The sequence below is a fragment of the Salvelinus namaycush genome, chromosome 40, assembly GCF_016432855.1.
Source record: "Salvelinus namaycush isolate Seneca chromosome 40, SaNama_1.0, whole genome shotgun sequence".
Classification (NCBI taxonomy): Eukaryota; Metazoa; Chordata; class Actinopteri; order Salmoniformes; family Salmonidae; genus Salvelinus; species Salvelinus namaycush.
The window spans coordinates 4920984-4941811 of NC_052346.1; the positions used below are offsets into that span (position 1 = coordinate 4920984).

At 41.3% G+C, this 20828-nt stretch overlaps 1 protein-coding gene across 1 annotated transcript in view; it reads right to left on the minus strand.

Moving 5' to 3' along the window:
- LOC120033424 (activin receptor type-2A) overlaps positions 1 to 20483 on the minus strand; it is a 42972-nt gene extending 22489 nt beyond the window's left edge. The window contains exon 1 of the mRNA XM_038979781.1: positions 19400 to 20483. Coding sequence (XP_038835709.1) covers positions 19400 to 19454 — 55 coding nt within the window. The 5' untranslated portion in view covers positions 19455 to 20483. The remainder of the gene's footprint in view (positions 1 to 19399) is intronic.
- Positions 20484 to 20828: the final 345 nt, after the last annotated feature.

Consider the following 20828-nt stretch of genomic DNA (forward strand, 5'->3'; position numbering starts at 1 on the left):
AAGTATTCACCAGTCCTTGACTTTTTCCACACTTTGTTGGTGTTACAGCCTGAATTTAAAATGGATTAAATGTAGATTTTGTGTCACTGCCCTACACACAATACCCCATTATGTCAAAGTGGAATTATGTTTTTAGAAATGCTTACAAATTAATACAAGCTGAAATGTCTTTAGTCTATAAGTATTCAACCCCTTTGTTATGGCAAGCCTAAATAAGTTCAGGAGTAAAAATGTGCTTAACAAGTAACAATACATTGCATGGACTCACTCTATGCAATAATAGTGTTTAACATGATTTTTGAATGACTACCTCATCTCTGTACCCCACACATACAGATCATTGTAAGGTCCCTCAGTCAAGCAGTGAATTTTAAACACAGATTCAACCACAAAGACCAGGGAGGTTTTCCAATGCCTCGCAAAGGAGGGCACCAATTGGTAGATGAGTATAAAAGACACTGAATATCCCTTTGAGCATGGTGAAGTTATTACACTTTGGATGGTGTATCACCCAGTCACTAGAAAAATACAGGCCTCCTTCCTAACTCAGTTGCTGGGGAGGAAGGAAACTGCTCAGGGATTTCACCATCAGGTCAAGGTGACATTAAAACAGTTAAAGAGTTTAATGGCTGTAAAGAAAACTGAGGATGGATCCACAACATTGTAGTTACTCCACAATACTAACCTAAATGACAGAGTGAAAAGAAGGAAGCCTGTACAGAATAAAAATATTCCAAAACATGCATTGTGTTTTCAATAAGGCACTAAAGTAAAACTGCAAAAAATGTGGCAAAGAAATTAACTTTATGCCCTTAATAGAAAGCATTATGTTAGGGGCAAATCCAACACAACACATCACTGAGTACCACTCTTCATACAGTATTTTCAAGCATGGTGGTGGCTGCATTATCATCGGCAAGGACTAGGGAGTTTGTATGGGATAAAAATAATAATGGAATAGAGCATTCCAACTGACACTGGGAGACAAATTTACCTTTCAGCAAGACAATATATAATTGTACACTGATATATAAATATACACTGGAGTTGCTTACCAAGAAGACATTGAATGTTCCTGAGTGGCCTAGTTACAGTTTTGACATAAATGGCGTTAAAATCTCTGGCAAGACTTGAAAAAGGCTGTCTAGCAATGATCAACAACCAACTTGACAGAGCTTGAATAAGTTTTAAAATAATAATGTGCAAAAATATAGTAAAATTCAGGTGTGCAAAGATCTTAGGAACTTACCCAGAAAGACTCATGGCTGTAATCGCTGCCAAAGGTGATTCAAACATGTATTGACTCAGGGGTGTCAATACTTATGTAAATGATATATTTCTGTATTTCATTTAATACATTTGCAAACATTTCTAAAAACATGTTTTCCATGTGTCATTGTGGGGTATTGTGTGTAGATGGGTGAGAAAAAATAATATTTCACCCATTTTGAATTCAGGCTATAACAACAAAATGTGGAATAAATCAAGGGGTATGAATACTTTCTGAAGGCACCTTACTGTGATTGTTTACAAGTAAAATGGTAATAAAAAAAATTGCATCTCAGCAAAGAGCAATTTCTCAAGCAAGAATTCTGCTAGGACTGTAGGAGTGGTTTGAGTGGAGAGGGGGGGAAAATATGCTGTTCTTGGCAGAGAAGTTTTTAACTCAAATCAAATCAAATTTTAACTCTTTCTTATTGGCCTAATAAACACATGGTGATGTCACCATGGAAGGCCAAAACTCCATCCCACCAAATCAGGCTGAAATTTTAGCAGTCTTTTCAAATGCTCTTACACTAAAAGGGACTTTCATACAATTTCACAATATTATTCCAACCTCAGTGTGGAAATCTTATTTTCGACTGCACTGCCTTTAACCTCTACGGGATCGGTGCTAACAAGCGCTAATGTGACTAGAATGACGTTGTAAACAACAGCCAACTTTCCGGGACATGGACATGTCTTATATGGGCAGAAATCTTAAATTCTTGTTAATCTAACTGCAGTGTCCAATTTAAAGTAGCTATTACAGTGAGAAAAAAATAGCATGCTATTGTTTGAAGAGAATGTACAAAAACAAAACACTGTTATCATGGCAACTGGTTCGATACACTCACCTCTGAAGGTAAATCATGTACTTACATTCAGTAATCTTGCTCTGATTTGTCATCCTGAGGGTCCCAGAGATAAAATGTAGCATAGTTTGTTAAAAAAAAAAATGTTTATATTCAAATGTAGGAACCGGGTTCTGCAGTTTAAACCCCTGCACCATTTTCTAGTTTAAAAAAATGTATGGATAGCCAGGGTTACAGTCAGACATCAACACAAACAAAGCTTGAGTTTAGTGAGTCCGCTAGATCAGAGACAGTAGAGATGACATGGGATGTTCTTTTGATAAGTGTGTGAATTAGACCATTTCCCTGTTCTGCTAAGCGTTCAAAATGTAACGAGTACTTTTGGGTGTCAGGGAAAATGTATGGAGTAAAAAGTACATAATTTTCTTCAGGAATGTAGTAAAAATTGTCAAAAATATAAATAGTAAAGTACAGATACCCCAAAAAACTACTTAAGTAGTACTTAAGTATTTTAACTCAAGTACTTTACACCACTGATGTCGTCTATGACTCCCATTCCATTCGTTTGACCAGAAATCAAAGCCTTTTCTTACTCCACATTTTTAGGATCGAAAATGCTTGAAAAATCTACAAATGCCTCAACTTCTCAAATATAGACTAGCTTTCATTTGACACCCAACTTGACATGCTCCTATCAACGTCACGTTGGTGCTCATGGGTCCTTTTTAGATGGAAAACACCCTCTACATAAATTAGCCAATGTAGCTCTACAGTACAAACTAAGCAATATTGCACACAATGTCCCTGCATCCCGTAGGCTAAGTTGAACACTAGACTACTGAACAGAAGGGAAGCAAAACACTTCCAACAGAAATGCTCAGTCAATCTCCTGACTCGATCGCTAGTTACAGCTCCTTCAGATACCAATCAGGGTGAGTGCATAGCGTAGACCACACAAAGCGGCAGATATGCCTGAAGAACACATTCCCTCCCACACAAACAGCACACAGCAGCCCTGCGTCTCAAACGGCGCACCCTATTCCCTATTCCCCCCTATTCCCTACGCTATTTTCGACCGGGACCCTCTGGTCAAAAGTAGTACGCTATGTAGGGAATAGGGGGCCCACACAGCAGCCCTGCGTCTCAAACGGCGCACCCTATTCCCTATTCCCCCCTATTCCCTACGCTATTTTCGACCGGGACCCTCTGGTCAAAAGTAGTGCGCTATGTAGGGAATAGGGGGCCATTTGTGACACATATTAGCTTTACGGTACAGAACAACGCTTTGTTAGAACAACGTCAAAAGTGTTGAAAAAGGATGATTTGTGTGTCTGCAGAGAGATAATATATGGGTGGGAGTGAGAAACTTCTCGGAAACATCTCAAAGAATTTCAGAATGACTCAATTAGTAATGACTCAAGTGATTTGCGGGATTCAGGTTAAACTCAAGATTAAACAAATAATGGGTGGATGTTTATAGCGTCATGCCATTTCCTTACGAAATACTGCAATGAGGATTTCTGGGCAGGCGTTGGTATGAATAAACATTCAACAGAATAAACAGGCCGCAATAAAACAAACAGCCTGAAAACAAACCAAACAGTTTATAAACCTAATATCCAGAGATTGAAGTTCAGAGGAAGAACTACAGAATGACTGCAGTCCAGGCTCACTGTTTAAAACCAAACCATTCCTAACCACAAGCCTCTGTTAAACAGAACAGATACGTGTGTGACATGTTTTCAATGAAAGTAGTTCATCCCTCTGTTTAACAAAAGTCATCCGCCGGGAATTAATGTAATCCACAAAGCATGTAACAAAATAGTCACAACACTTTGCGAAACTAGCCTGGAGGAACCATATGGTTTCAAGCCTCATCATAATCGGAGCCGTTTTTTGTGGTTAGCCAAAACAACACTCGAGAGCCAGGCATTCAGACCTAACAAAAACATCCCTCACCGCAGGTTTACAATGAGCTAACCCGCAAACTTCTGTCAACTCATGATCCCTTGTTAGAATGAGGTGTAGTTGAAGTGTTAAGATAACACAATGTCGGAGGAAATGTCAATATACAGAGGTCTTTGCGCTACAGAAGACATGGTGGTACTACTACTGTACATGGAGAGAGACCAGCGTTGCTCACAACAATGCTTACTCTGATTTCCCTCCTGCTCAGAGTGTAGCCTAACTATCACTCTGCCCTGAGTGCCCTCCATTTCTAGCTTGGAGAACATCTTTGTCCTTAAATGTACTGAAACATGCCCACAGTATTAACATTAACTAAGGTCAAGGGAACATTAATTGGCTACTTTCAGTACAAGCAGATGCAAAGTGAACATTGCCCATCAGACGACCTCCCATTCCCCACTCAACCTAAATGCAATCAAATGTCGTGGTTTAGATAGACAGGGCCATTGCCTTTTATGTACAGCACACTGACTGACTGGCAGGCTGGTGGACTACAGTACAGGGAGTGAGTCTGGACTTGGCAGCCTCACCAAAGGCTCCCCGACACCCTGCCTGCCTGACTTGCTGCCTGCCCAGAAACCAAAAGGTGATGCTGGGACTGAGAAGGTAATCATATGAGCTTGAGGCCCGGAGCATTTCAGAGTTAAAGAGCTCCGTTCAGTCCAGTGACTCTGGGACGGGTCTGAGAGACAGACAAGGCAGCATGGATGGATGGGCGAGAGAGCGATAGTGAGAGCGTGAGAGAGAGCAGCATCTGAAGATTTGAGGCAATTCTACACATTTTGTAATGGCTTATGCCATGTTAATATATCTGAATGAGAATGATTTTGTTAGTCAATGTGGCCCCCGTGGAGATCATGGCCCCTGGGCAGGTGCCCGGTCGGTATTCGGCCATGATTAATACAAGTTTGGATAGCTGGCCAGACTAACTACCAATCTAAAAATTGTTAGTCGACATGACTAACTGAGTGACGTAAGAGAAAAACTGCTGATACACAACCACATTTTGAAATTGCACCTTGTGCATTCTATTATTCTTACTCTCAACAGTAAGTTGATACCCAGACTGAGTTCCTTAACCTCACAGAAATGCCCCTTATGTCTCTTACGTCAGGAACCGGCCCTGCATGGGAGACCTCCTGTACCGCCGTGTGTGTGTAAACCAAACTATTCATTAAACACTTGGCATAGTCATAGCACAGGGTGGAATTGCTCATGTGGTTGACGAAATTAAATAAATCATTTACTAACTGCCGTAAGCAGAGATTAAAATGATTAGCTGGGATGCGTTTGTTCAGGTTATGATGTTGGAATCTTGCAAGAATATTAAATCGGCACAAAGACACAGAGCAAATATCCTAACGAATAATGATTATTGACGATTCGCTGGTTGATTTTGTGAGAGATTGGCCTACAGAACGCAAATAAACTCCACACAGAATTGCTTCAAGCTGGGTGCATCTTTACCCTTAAAAAAAACAATCCCTGTTCTCGTGATGATGCCCAGCGCTAAGACGGAGTGAAAGGGAATTCATTTGAGAAATCGCCAGTGAGTCATTAATTCAGTTGCTCCCAGAGTACAACACACCAGTCTTTACAATGGACTGATTTCAGGGGTCACTCCAGGTTAAACTGGAGTGAAGAACGTATTTTTACCCCTTTTTCTCCCCAATTTCGTGACATCCAATTGGTAGTTACAGTCTTGTCCCATTGCTGCAACTCCCGTACGGACTCGGGAGAGGCGAAGGTCAAGAGCCATGCGTCCTCCGAAACACGACCCTGCCAAGCCGCACTGCTTCTTGACACACTGCTCGCTTAAGCCGGATGCCAGCAGCACCAATGTGTCGGAGGAAACACCGTACAACTGGCGACAAAAGTCAGCGTGCATGCTCCCAGCCTGCCACAAGGAGGCGCTAGAGCACGATGGGACAAGGACATCCAGGCCGGTCAAACACTCCCCTAACCCGGACGACGCAGGGCCAATTGTGCGCCGCCTCATGGGTCTCCCAGTCGCAGCCGGCTGCGACACAGCCTGGGATCGAACCCGGGTTTGTAGTGACACCTCAAGCACTGCGAAGCAGTGCCTTAGACCGCTGCACCAGTCAGGAGAACCTGAATAAGGGTTTTAACAGAGTACTGGCTGCTGCCTTCACCTTTTCTTTGTGATTTAAAAGTAACTGACGGATGAAGCCATAACTTAGATGGAACTAAGAGACGAGAGATGATCCAACATCAGGGACTTGGTCTCTAGCACGTACCACTCTGTGAGGGACTGGTCCCTAAAAGACAGGTGTTGAGGTCAGAAATATGGTTCTTTTGAAAAGAAAGTCTTAGGTTCCACAGGTAGGCTCTCAGGCTAGCCAGTTTCTGCAGCGTCACTAATGTTTGTCAGTAGCTGGAGTGTAGATCAGTCCTGAATCAATTTAATGTTCAGCTTACCAAGCCTTCAGGTAACCTCCCCTCAGGCAATGCTGCTAGCGTACAGGGATGGCAAGAAGTTAAACGGTAATGATTTTACCTCCAAAAGCACTGGAGCTAGCCAAAGACAAGAGTGCAGAGGTCTCACGAGACTTACCACTGGCTTGGTGAGGAGAGTAGTGGACATGGGTTGAGAAATACTTATTGGACAAGTTCAGATACTACCTCCCCGTTTCACTCAGTTACTTTGGATCTTGTTCTAGCGTTTTGTTCCTACTGAATACAACCCAGGTTCTCTGCAGTTGACCAGGAGCAGCTTTTACTACTACAACTTTCTAGCTGGAAGAGTGACTTGTTGCAGTCTGTCAAACTGAACAATTGGGGCAATTACAGCCAGCTGTTTGTCTGATTGGAGGCACAGCAGCTGCCAAGGCTCGTAGCTGATACGTAGGAAGCATCGCAATTAGCACCCTTTTCCCTATATAGTGCACTACTAGTGACCAGGCCCCATTAGAGCTGCATGGTTGGAACACTGCTTACTTCTGCATAGCTGAAATCCTACAGAGTCAGCACTAATTGTAATGACATAATTATATATTGCCTAATGTTTCTTTTCCCAGGACCATCATGCTTTCACGTGATGTTAGGAAAACCCTTTACGTCAGGCATTTTAGAGTCCAGTTTAGATAAATAAAGCAGTGTCAAGAAGCAGAGCAGCAGACGCCTGAAGAAATAGTTTTTCTTTCTCTTCTCGGCTATGTCGAGAGCACCGGGGCATCATATTACAATACCAACAACAACTGGCAGGAAAAGATATGGGGTGTAGAGAGGGGTCCCTTAAACAGCTAACAGCTCTACTGACACCAGGGAGTGTTCAACTTCTAGAACCACTTGTTACTACTCAGTTACACTCAATTGACTCCTTCAACCCAATAACTGTATTGCACAATTACAACTAGCTTGAGTATGAAGATGCAGCGTTATCTGATTAAGAAACACCTTTGGTTCTGTTCTATGCATTACAGATCTACTAGTCTCTCACCACAGCCGCTGTGGAGGACCCGGAGTCTGGCGATTGAGACTACAGATATAGCTACTATATCCTGGACATTGCACCCACTGAATAACATGCCCGTGTTCTGCCATGATCAACGACATAGGAGGAGCTATGGAAAAACACTGGGCCTCCTTTCTCTCTCTGTGATGTGGCCGAGGGACAGGAGTGCCTAGCTACACAGCTGCAACTGCTGCAGTGTAGGGTTGCTGCTGACTATCGGCCAGCTTGCATTATGCAATGACTAGAGAGACAGGAGACTCACTGCAGGCGGAATCATGTGGTTGTGCACCCTGCTGCTGCAACACACACACACACACACACACACACACACACACACACACACACACACACACACACACACACACACACACACACACGGCCCCTATGCGGATGGTTTCCAGGGATTGGGTTACAGTTATATAATATACAATAGAAGTGCCACTGTAGCCCATCAGGAGGAACATTGCTCTCCACTCTGCCTGCTTGGTGTAATCTCTTTACTGTGACAGGGTGAGGGATGCTGGACCCTTGAAATCAGCCGCTTACAGCCAAATGTCGAGCAGCATCTCTAGTGACTGTTAAGTAGCAACTAACAATACTTGGAAATGGCTTATGTATCCTTATTGGTTATTAAATATAAATAATTTCTCTATTCATAATAAGTTGATACTGACTTCAAACAAAGCACACTGAACCGGTTAGTCGCTAGCCAGACCCGGTCACAAAGCCTGCGGTCTTTCCATACAGGCCAGTAAAACCAGCAAACTCAGCATCAGCATCCAATCCCCTTAATCCTTGCTGGAATGTCCGACAGCCTATCAGTCTCCACTTCAATTATACTGCTGATGGCCAGTTGCTTTGCTTACGGCCAAGGCTACAGCATTCAGGGCACCCAATGGACTAGTCTACTGTACAGGCACCAATATTCCAGAGCCCTGCGCCAGCCTAATAGGCTACAGCCAGCTCTGTGCATAGTGTACATTCTTACAGTTTATTCTACAGGAAGGAAATACCATTTTAAACAGCTAATTATCCTCAGCAGTGTTGGGTGTAGGGGCAGGGGGTTGGGGTAAGGGCACTAACCCCAGCTAGCTAAATTGTCTGGAATTATCTTGAGGAAAATTGTGGTAAGAATTATTTATGACCAGAAGAGAATAGGGAAAGCAAAATTCCATGCTTATCTTCAGAGCAATTCAACCACGTAAAAGAAAATGACTGCTCACAACCACCTATAGCTAGGACTATTTAGCAGAGAGGGCCGTTTCAGGCCTACTTGGGACCTAGTTGATTAAAAAGGTCTTTGCCAGCATCTCTTACTACACTAGTGTACTCTGTTGCTTCTTTCATCCACAGGGCTCGAAAAGACCTACCTGCACAGTGTTCATGTTCTACAGGAAAATCCTACATTTTCAAATAGGTATTTAAATAGGCCATGGTTATTAGTAATTGGTCCCCATCTAACCATTTAGTGTGCATTAGCCTACTGGAAGCAAATCAACCTGTCTGTTCAACAAGCAGCAGATACATATAACCCATCTCCCTACAACAGACTTCCCTTTGTGCTTTGGGGGCTGAGTCAGTGGGAGGGAGAAAGAACCTGATAATGGCAAGGCAAAATGAAAAATCTTATCGGGAGCAAAAAGAGCAAGGGGAAAAAAAAGAGTCTGGAGAGACTTGAAATAAGAACATGATAAATGTAGAACCAGTTTTAATCAGCCTGGATCTAAGCGAAGCCAGTCTGTCTAGACTACTGCAGTCCTGCGAAGCATAAGGCAACATCTGCAGGACACATTAATTACACTTAGGGCTAAGCCCTTTTTACTTCAGGCCTCCCGAGTCCTGAGCGCTGAGAAAATTGCAGTGGGCTGAAAGTGAAACTCATGGTTTACTAACGGTAACCTTAGCCTAATTATGCACACGTCTTACCATAACTCTGTGTACAGTACATACAGTGGCAAGAAAAAGTATGTGAACCCTTTGGAATTACCTGGATTTCTGCATAAATTTGTCATAAAAATGTGATCTGATCTTCATCTAGGTCACAACAAACACAGTCTCCTTAAACTAATAACACACAAACAAGTATACGTTTTCATGTCTTTATTGAACACACCGTGTCAACATTCACAGTGTAGGGTGGGAAAAGTATACGTTTTCATGTCTTTATTGAACACACCGTGTCAACATTCACAGTGTAGGGTGGGAAAAGTATGTGAACCCTTGGATTTAATAACTGGTTGAACCTCCTTTGGCAGCAATAACCTCAAGCAAACGTTTTCTGTAGTTGAGGATCAGATCTGCATAATGGTCTGGAGGAATTCTGTACCATTCCTCTTTACAAAACTGTTTCAGTTGAGCAATATTCTTGGGATGTCTGGTGTGAACTGCTCTCGAGGTCATGCCACAGCATCTCAATCCAGAAGGCGTATTTTCTTCTGTTGAAGCCATTCTGTTGTTGATTTACTTCTGTGTTTTGGGTCGTTGTCCTGTTGCGTCACCCAACTTCTGTTGAGCTTCAATTAGCCGACAGATAGCCTTACATTCTCCTGCAAAACATCTTGATAAACTGCAAAATGACAACTCAACTGTAGTTTCATCTGTCCACAGAATATTTTGCCAGTAGCGCTGTGGAACATCCAGGTGCACTTTTGCGAACTTCAGACGTGCAGCAATGTTTTTTTGGACAGCAGTGGCTTCTTCCCATGACCACCATTCTTGTGTGGTGTTCTACATATCATAGACTCATCAACAGAGATGTTAGCATGTTCCAGAGATTTAGCTGACACAAGGATTCTTCTTAACCTCATTGAGCATTCTGTGCTGTGCTCTTGCAGTCATCTTTGCAGGACGGCCACTCCTAGGGAGAGTAGCAACAGTGCTGAACTTTCTCCATTTATAGACTATTTGTCTTACCGTGGACTGATGAATATGAAGGCTTTTAGAGATACTTTTGTAACCCTTTCCAGCTTTATGCAAGTCAACTGTTCTTAATCTTAGGTCTTCTGAGATCTCTTTTGTTCGAGGCATGGTTCACATCAGGCAATGCTTCTTGTGAACAGCAAACTTACATTTTGTGAGAGTTTTTTATTGGGCAAGGCAGCTCTAATCAACATCTCCAATCTTGTCTCATTGATTGGACTCCAGGTTTGCTGACTCCTGACTCCAATTAGCTTTGGAGAAGTCTTTTTACTTTTTCCAACCTACACTGTGAATGTTTAAATTATGTATTCAATATAGAGAAGGAAAAAAATGTGTGTGTTATTAGTTTAGGCACACTATGTTTGTCTATTGTTGTGACTTAGATGAAGATCAGATCAAATTTGATGACCAATTTATGCAGAAATCCAGGTAATTCCAAAGGGTTCACATATTTTTTCTTGCCACTGTAAGTGGGTGTAACTCCGCCAATTGACAGAATATAGGAAGTGCATCCTTCCCTTTCAAGACGGTTCTATACTGACCAAAAATATAAACGCAACAAAGTGGTGGTTCCATGTTTCATGAGCTGAAATAAAAGATCCCAGAAATGTTCCATACGTACACAAAAAGCTTATTTCTCTCAATATTTGTGCACACATTTGTTTACATCCCTGTTAGTGAGCATTTCTCCTTTGCCAAGATAATCCATCCACCTGACAGGTGTGGCATACCAAGAAGCTGATTAAACAGCATGATCATTACACGGGTGCACCTTGTGCTGGGGACAATAAAAGGCCACTCTAAAATGTGCAGTTTTGTTACACAACACAATGCCACAGATGTCAAGTTGAGGGAGCGCGTAATTGGCATGCTGACTGCATGAATGTCCACCAGAGCTGTTGATAGGGAATCGAATGTTAATTTCTCTACCATAAGCCGCCTCCAAAGTCGCTTTAGAGAATTTGGCAGTACGTCCAACCGACCTCACAACCGCAGACCACGTGTAACCACGCCACCCCAGGATGTCCACGTCCGGCTTCTTCACCTGCAGGATCGTCTGAGACCAGCCACCCGGACAGCTGATGAAACTGAGGAGTATTTCTGTTTGTAATAAAGCTGTTTTGTGGGGAAAAAATAATTCTGACTGGCTGGACCTGGCTCCCCAGAGGGTGGGCCTTGCTCCTAAGTGTGTGGGTCTATGCCCTCCCAAGCCCACCCCTGCCCAGTCGTGAAATCCATAGATTAGGGCCTAATGAAATTATTTAAATTGACTGATTTCCTTATATGAACTGTAACTCAGTAAAACCATTGAACTTGTTGCATGTTCTGTTTCTATTTTTGTTCAGTATTAATGTGATTTTTTAAAACTTGTATTTTATGCACTAAGATTATTCTTCTATAATGCTGTGCAAATGTAAAAAATTATAATTATTACTAATTAGTCATTTCTGCAGGTTCAAAGAGTTTGAGCTAGTAATGTATCAGTATTTATCTCCAAAAAGGAGCTATGATATAGCATAATGAATATATGAATATAGAATTTCTGCTCAAAATGGGTTAAGACCGATTGGAAGGTTTATTTTCCTCCTGCTTCAACCGTCCAGTGCAGGTAGAAAAAGTGATTGTTGTCCTTGTTATGAAATTATCAACATTACCCTGTATACAGTGCATTCGGAAAGTATTCAGACCCCTTGACTTTTTCCACTTTGTTACAGCCTTAAACTAAAATGGATTACAAATATATATATATCTTTCATCAATCTACACACAATACCCCCTAATGACAAAGCAAAAACAGGTTTTTAGAAATGTTTGCAAATTTATTTAAAAAAAATCCTACTGAAATATAACATTTACATAAGTACTCAGACCCTTTACTCAGTACTTTGTTGAACCACCTTTGGCAGCGATTACAGCCTCGAGTCTTCTTGGGTATAACGCTACAAGCCTGGCACACCTGTATTTGGGGAGTTTCTCCCATTCTTCTCTGCAGATCCTCTCAAGCTCTGTCAGGTTGGATGGGGAGCGTCGCTGCGCTGTCTTGGCTGTGTTCTTAGGGTCGTTGTCCTGTTGGAAGGTAAACCTTCGCCCCAGACTGAGGTCCTGATAGCTCTGGAGCAGGTTTTCATCAAGGATCTCTCTGTACTTTGATCTGTTCATCTTTCCCTCGATCCTGACTAGTCTCCCATTCCCTGCCGCTGAAAAACATCCCCACAGCATGATGCTGCCACCACCATTCTTCACCGTATAGATGTTGCCAGGTTTCCTCCAAAAGTGACGCTTGACATTCAGGCCAAAGAGTTCAATCTTGGTTTCATCAGACAAGAGAATCTTGTTTCTCATGGTCTGAGAGTCCTTCAGGTGCCTTTTGGCAAACTCCAAATACCCTTTAATGAGGAGTGGCTTCCGTCTGGCCACAGATGGTTGTCCTTCTGGAAGGTTCTCCCATCCCCACAGAGGAACTCTGTTAGAGTGACCAGCGAGTTCCCTTCGGCTTGCGTTGTTGTTATTATTAGCGGCTTGGGTCTTTGTTAATATCAAGGAATATTTCACTTTCTCTGTTCATAGGAACATTAATTTGTGCATGAGGCAGAAATAATGCGGTGCGACTCGAGTTGCCATCAGCTGGAAGACGGTGTCCCTTTTTGGTCAGTGTCAGTGAAGGAAAGGGAGAGCGGAGGGATGTTGAGAGGCGGACACTCAGTCTGCGGCTCTCTACCTCTGCTGAGAATGAATGACCATCAGATGCAGGCACCATCAGCCCAGTAAAATAAAAAAGCAAATTATTTAAATGTATGCTCACTCAGCTGTGTTTCAAAAGTAATACAACAACCGATATATTACCAGTGTGATAATATAGCCTACCTCAAATATAATTTAAAAAAATGGCCCGAACAACAATGCATTGGCAGGGCAGTTCAAGCAAAGCCAATATGCGGTGATAATGTATAGTTTATAGTCTACAGTTTACTGCACAAACCTCATTGCTACATTACTGTTTTTAATTGGTTAATATTGCATAGGCTTACGTTTCTTAAGTCATGTTAAAAGAAAATCTAAGCGGTAGATCTCGGCTTGCATCTAGTGGTTTTCCTACTTAGTTCAATACATTTTTGAATATTGTTGAATTCAGTTTTAATGTCTGGATTCCGTGATTCTGTCCACATCACAGATTTTTAAAGGGCCCTAATTATTCAGGAAGGACACAAGAAGGAAACTGGGACACAGTGCCAGTCAACTCCAGCATGTCCTTAAACTGTGAGCGACCAAAATATTGCAGATGAGAGAAAGAGTTTAACCCAAATAACAAACTGTAAAAGTTTGGAACGAGTTCAACATTTTTGGACATGTGAAGACCTTTAGTGCAACTCCCCTTGCTTCTCAAAAACTGTGCTAGCCAAAACTAAGGAGATGTTCTCCAGCTGTGCCATCCATCCTGAAGCCTGGACCTAATGGAGCCTGTGAGGGGAAGGGGGAGACCTAGGCCTGCTACATCTGTCTGGCTTCATCATTTCTCTAGTCTGGTTTGGGTTGCTGGTGGTTGACAGTGTCAACATGAGCCCTGGTGGGGGTGGGAGCATGCTCTTTTTCACTAACTGACACGGTGAGGAATGCCTGGGCTCCGCTCTGGGGCCTCCAGGGTTCCCTGGAGACTCCGAGGGACGCTAGCAGACCTGGGTTCAAATAGTATTTGAGTGTTTACTTGAGCCTGCCTGGAGTATATGAAATGGAGTGGAGTTTGCACTTAGGGGACTATTCCATTGGCCCCGATGCACCAGGCAAGCTTAATCAAACACAGATTAAGCTTGCATGATTTCAAATACTATTTGAACCCAAGTCCATACTCTAGAGAGCGAGGCAGCAGGTAACCTGAACCGGATCCAAAGCCTGGAAAGGAATGGGCCATGGGCAGGCGAGCGACAGCATTTGAGCGGTTTATTATCCCACACCGAGGACACCAAACCTCAACCACTTCAGTCAGTCAGAGCGGAGTTTGGTTTCAGTTTTAGTAACAAATCTACAGTCCAGCAGAGCATGTCTGTATTACTGTACATGCCATGTCAAGATGAGTGGGATTCAATTATACTGCTGTTGCTTGGCTTTGGTGAAGCCAACATAAGTCATTACACATTTTTGAGCTGAGGGTTTAAGCGGCTAGAGCTACTTTACCCTCAGCATATGGCTGTGTAGCCTAACCTCTTTAGCCTTGTTTTAAAGAGGATCAAACTCTACATGGGCCTTTGTCCCAAATCAGAATCAAAAGGACTGTTTGAGGCGACACCATTTGAATTCTTTATTGAGCGTCACACTGCAGTACTTTCTTCTGGGTCTAGGGTAGTATATTTACTGTCCTCATAATTCCTACTCACATCAGCATACAAACACCCACGTTTAGTGACAGATATTCATTCAGGTTTAAACACAGAACGAAAGATGTAGACGAAACAATGTAAATGTGTAAGTTGGCCAGAATAGTTAATACTTTTACATGTCATCAAACCTTGAAAATATAACCTTGACAGTGTTTCCCCTAGGGTTTTTTTCAGCAGTGGCGGCAAAGGTAGCAGGGGTAGCTGTTCGCATAGACTTCCAGTCATTGAGCCAATGACTATCCCTTTAAAAGCGCGTCTCAGCTGCTAAATGAATATAGGGGAAACACTGCTTGACCGACAAATCTGTAAGGGCAGCAGCAGCTTTCAAAAGGATACAGGATTATCTAGGCAGCTTGCTCCCCAGTGAGGATTCTGCATTTAATTCCATATAGTCTCAAGTCAGCAAGATGTTGTGTATATTAAATGAGACAAAGATGCACGAGGCCCACCGCCACCAGACAAAAACATATAGACCCCAATGGAATGAGGACCAACTTAAAATAACTTTACATTAAGATCGGTATGGCACCTTTTCTCATTCATGGTTTTATTTTGCATGTCCAGTATAGGCCTAGAGGTTATGTGATGCCACAGTATGACAAAACAGTACAGGTCAGTATGGTATTTTCCATCTAAGATACCATATATTGACAGTGGGTACTCAGCTGGCAAAATGGAGGGTGTTTAGGTGACAGGACAAACAGCGGACGCTATGCGTAATCAAATGCACTTTCACTAAATGTGGTCGTTAAAATACATTAAATAATTTTAAAACATGAACGTGGAAGTTAACCATGTCTAAAAATCCCAATTATGTACGTTTTATTTACGTGATGAGCCCAAATGTAAAGTGCCGTGCTGAAAACGGTCAAATCTGTGGGACAGCCTTCATGAAACCCCTGTGCTCATATTTGTTCTTTGCCATAGGTATTACTCACTCTTCCAGAGTAAGATTAATGTGACATTGTATTGCCAACAAGTATGGGAACGTTCTGAGGGTGTTTTACGGTCAACAGACGTCCTTGGACTGAAATATAAGGTTAAATGTTTTTTCTTCGCTTCGGTCATTCAGCTGTTTTCAGAGACACTAAAAAACACAACAGGTTACAAAGTAGAGCTTTGTATCTACATTTTGGTGTATGGGGTGTCAGAGATATGTCAAAATTCACATGTTTCTACCTGTTCTCATGACAAGATGCTAGCTAGCTGTATGAGGGAGTGTTGGCTTGACGCCGTTCGCTGAGGTAACGCTCTGTGCAAGAGGCAGCGCTGCTCTGCAGTGGCTGTATCAGGGTTTCGGTTAGGAAAATGTGGCGCCGAACAACGTGACCCGGGGAGATTTATAAAGTACTTTTTTTAAAGTACTGTGCCTTTGGCTTCTGGACAAGAAAATAAAATTTAAAAGTTTATATGAAATAAATATGCTAAAATAAATAATATTATTAAAAATACTTCGCCAGAAAGCATGACTTAGCTGCAGAGGAATCGAGAATCATTAGCTTCTTAAAAAAAACTGTGTAGTCTCAAATCACAAGCTCGTAGGCCAATGCCTATTTGGGAAGTCCGCAATTAGGGCAGCGTGCGTGGCAATAGGCCTAGCTGATTATTGAGTTGCGGCTGTTAGTGACAAGCATCTAAAATGTGTGTGTGAAAATGTGACTTGAGTATAATTTTAAAAAGGTGCACTAAGCTGTGAAATGTCTTTTCAATAACCAAAAATATTGGTTATTTGCAGCTGGTGTACAAAAAGTAAAAAGAAGCAACAAAAACAGGAAGCATAGAAATAGTGCACATAGAACAGATCTATCGCTTCTTTGACTTGCTTTCAATGATAATGACATATCTATATACTTACATTTCTATGTGAATTTGGTCAGGTAGCCCAAACAGTTACATATTGCAGCTTTGAAATGTTGCGACAAGAAGAGGGGTGCGTGGCGAAGATATAGGTGATGATTTGTTCCACAAAAATATGCATATGAAAATCATTACTGGCACGCAGAACAGTGGACATGGTTGGATAAATTGTAAGCTTCCTCAAACTTGAAACTCATGTGCCGCCTATGAAGTCTTTATAAAAGAATTGCCTCCCAGTTTACATGGTCAGATTTTGCCTATAGGCAGCTTTGAAGCAAAGTAAGACATGCCTCATAATATGAAATAAAACATTCAGGTTTTATAAATACATGCATAGAGTACCAGTCAAAAGATTGAACACTCATTCAAGGGTTTTTCTTTATTTTTTAAAAACTATTTTCTACATTGTAGAATAACAGTGAAGACATTAACTAAAAAAAGTGTTAAACAAATTTAGTCCAAATCAAATGTTATTTGTCACGTGCGCCAAATACAACAGGTGTAGACCTTACAGTGAAATGCTTACTTATAAGCCCTTAACCAACAACACAGTTAAGAAAAATAAGTGTTAGGTAAAAAATAGATACGAAATCAAATTAATAAACAATTAAAGAGCAGCAGTAAAATAACAGCAGCGAGGCTATATACAGGAGGTACCGGTTTCTTTGCAGCAATTCGACCATGAAGGCCTGATTCACGCAGTCTCCTCTGAACAGTTGATGTTGAGATGTGTCTGTTACTTGAACTCTGTGAAGCATTTATTTGGGCTGCAATTTCTGAGGCTGGTAACTCTAATGAACTTATCCCTTGCAGCAGAGGTAACTCTGGGTCTTCCTTTCCTGTGGCGGTCCTCTTGAGAGCCAGTTTCATCATAGCGCTTGATGGTTTTTCCGACTGCAATTGAAGAAACTCTAAACGTTTTGAAATTTTCCGGATTGACTGACCATGTTTTAAAGTAATGATGGACTGCTGTTTCTCTTTGCTTATTTGAGCTGTTCTTAACATAATATGGACTTGGTCTTCTACCAAAAATAGGGCTATCTTCTCTATACCAGCCCTACCTTGTCACAACAAAACTGATTGGCTCAAACACATTAAGAAGGAAAGAAAATCCACAATTTAACAAGGCACACCTGTTAATTGAAATGCATTCCAGGTGACTACCTCATGAAGCTGGTTGTGAGAATGCCAAGAGTGTGCAAAGCTGTCATCAAGGCAAAGGGTGGCTGCTTTGATGAATCACAAATATATTTTGATTTGTTTAACACTTTTTTGGTTACTACATGATTCCATGTGTTATTTCATAGCTTGATTTCTTAGTAAATAGTCAAAATAAAGAAAACCCTTGAATGAGTAGGCGTGTCCAAACGTTTGACTGGTACCATAAATATGCACACACATGCACCCACGTACTCATTTTTAAAGTTAGTTTGATAGCTTAAAAAGGTGTAAGAGCAGAAGCGTCATTGTTTTTAAAACATTTAAGTGAATGGAACTTTACAATTCCCAATTTAAAAAATATATATTTGGTATTGCTTTATTAAATTGTTACAACCTCCCAGTTCTGCATAAAACATCAATATATGTTAACAATATGAACATTTTACTTTAAATGAATGAGCTTAACATGCTGTATCTCTCACATTATGTACATACTAATTAGCATATTACGTATATACCTTGCATAAAGTAGTATAAAAAGTTGCATTCTAATGTCATAAATTGGTTCATATTGTTACACAATCTCAGTTTTACATAAAGCAGGATCATTTGTTAATATGACCAACCTACCTTAAAATATTGGTCTTATGTTACTGTATTATGTACACCGTACTTTACCATTTGCATATTAAGTGCAACATTTGCATAATATTGCATTTTAATTTAATACAATTTACTTGAATCATCTCTGTTCTACACCAGCCCTAAAAATTTCATAACAATATGACCACCCTATCTTATTGGGAAAAAAACAACATGTTGAATGTAAGGATACAGACAGGCGATTTAGTGACATTATTGACTAGGGATTAACATTGACCAGTCCACAACCTTTCAACCTTTTCCAATCACTTGAAAATAAGATTCTAAAAATCCTAAAAGTCCTATCCTCATGAAATAAAGTGTTGCGTTTTCCTGAGAAGCTTCTATATGACATAGAATACAAAGTATAACACAATAACCACAGTTTCAATTTGACCCCTAACACTCCACAAATTGGTAGATTGCCGGGTATGTGATTTACGGCTAGTTCCCCTCAGATGACAGCACCATGGATGCTTCTTCATGTTTTGTTTTGTTTTGTTAGTGGTCTTGGTGCACTGGAAATGTAATGCTGCACACACTGAGGAAAAGGCATATTCCAGGTATATCCACACACAGTGATTCCTCTTACATTATGAATCAAGAGATACCTTCCCACTTATACAAGGCCCTGACTGAGAAGACACCCAAGTGCATTAAAGTATTCAATCACTACTACCGCTGTTGCACAGCCTGTTTGCCATTCAACAAATTGCCTTTTTACATTACAGGTGTTAGCATACTTGTTAGTGAGAATGACAAACAAATCGGATCTCTGTTCAAGCAAAGTGTAATAAACTTTAAAACGAGGCAAGTGTCACTGTCAAAGGCCAAGGCGCATTTTATCATTGACTGTGTATAGTAGTACAGTATTTCTAACACAACCATACATACAAAGCCAGTTATTGTACCAACAGATATCCACCCACCTGAAGAAAACGAGATGAGAAAAACAGCAAACGCCAGCTCGCTAGCGGCTCCCATTTTCAATCCAATTGAAATCCTTTTATTTCCGGGAAATAAACACAACACACAGCTGCAAAGGTTTGCTCCTCCACTGTGTGTTATGAAGGTCTGTGCAAAAAAAAAAAGACTAACGTAACTAGCCAGCTAGTATTGTCAACAACATAGTGTGGTATTGACACTGACTTTCCAGCTGACAGGTGTTTGTTGAGTAGACCCACTCCAAAATATCCACTGGCCAGCCAAGAGGCTTGCTACTACGTTACACAGTTGAAGGTCCTGACGAATTATGTCCACAAATATGGAAGAGGTGATACTTGTGTAGCTAGCTAGAGACTACCAAATGGTTAAAACCATAGCTATTGACTGACTTGTTGCATGTTGGTCTAACGATCCATCTAACGTTAGTTAGCATGTTACAGTACTACTAGTAGCTAGCAATATTACAAACGATTTCCAATTGTTTATCATTGTTATTTTACCTAATTAGACTAAACCAGGTAAATTCAGCAACAATACCATGGAACATAGCTAATTAACCCTCAATCTTAAAATGTGTACGTTAGCTAGCATCAGGTAGTTTAAATTACTTAGTTTGCTAGTTATCGTAAATTATCTAACGTTAGCTAGCTAAATAAGACGTTCAATACACCACATGTCGTGGACTAACGTTATATTTGATACATCTAATTTCTTGGTCCTCACAACGCTGTCTTCACCTTCCAAAATGTAACGTTAACGTTATGCTAGCGCATAATCCGATTCCAAACAGAAACATTGTATTTTCCCTTCCCAATGGATTGCAACGTGTTCTGTCCGTTGACTTTTGCGAGCTAGTTATGCATACGGTAAAAGCTGGCAACCAGTGTCTGTAAAAATCGTTGCAGCTTTGGAGCAACCAAGATTTAATCAGAAGCGTCGTTGGGAAACACACATGAGATCAACAGTTAATTCGTTTTGTCAACACGCTGCTGTCAAGTCATGAGCGTATCCAAGACAAGAACGGCAGTACAGCATTTTCCCAAGCGTGCAGTATCCTCAACGTTTTCCTCTTCTGTGACCAGTGCCACAGTTTCAAGATGGCGTTTGGTGAGGATTGTCTTTGTTTTTTTCTTTACTCCACCCTCAGACCCCTCCCCTCCGTTTACTTGAACCCCCTCTCGTCAAATCGAAAGCGAGCTCGGGCAGCCTAAAGATGGCTGGAATCCAATCAGAGGAAGAGAACCGTTCATATTTGGGATACATCTCAATAGCCAGGTTGATTCCTCCTTTTATGTCCTCTCCTTCATCTGCTCTGATCAAAAAACATTTGATAAGTGAAATAAATATGAGGTATTCTTAAAGGAAGTTGTTTTACCTGTCCTGTTCAGTTTCAGATCAACCCATGAAGGAAGA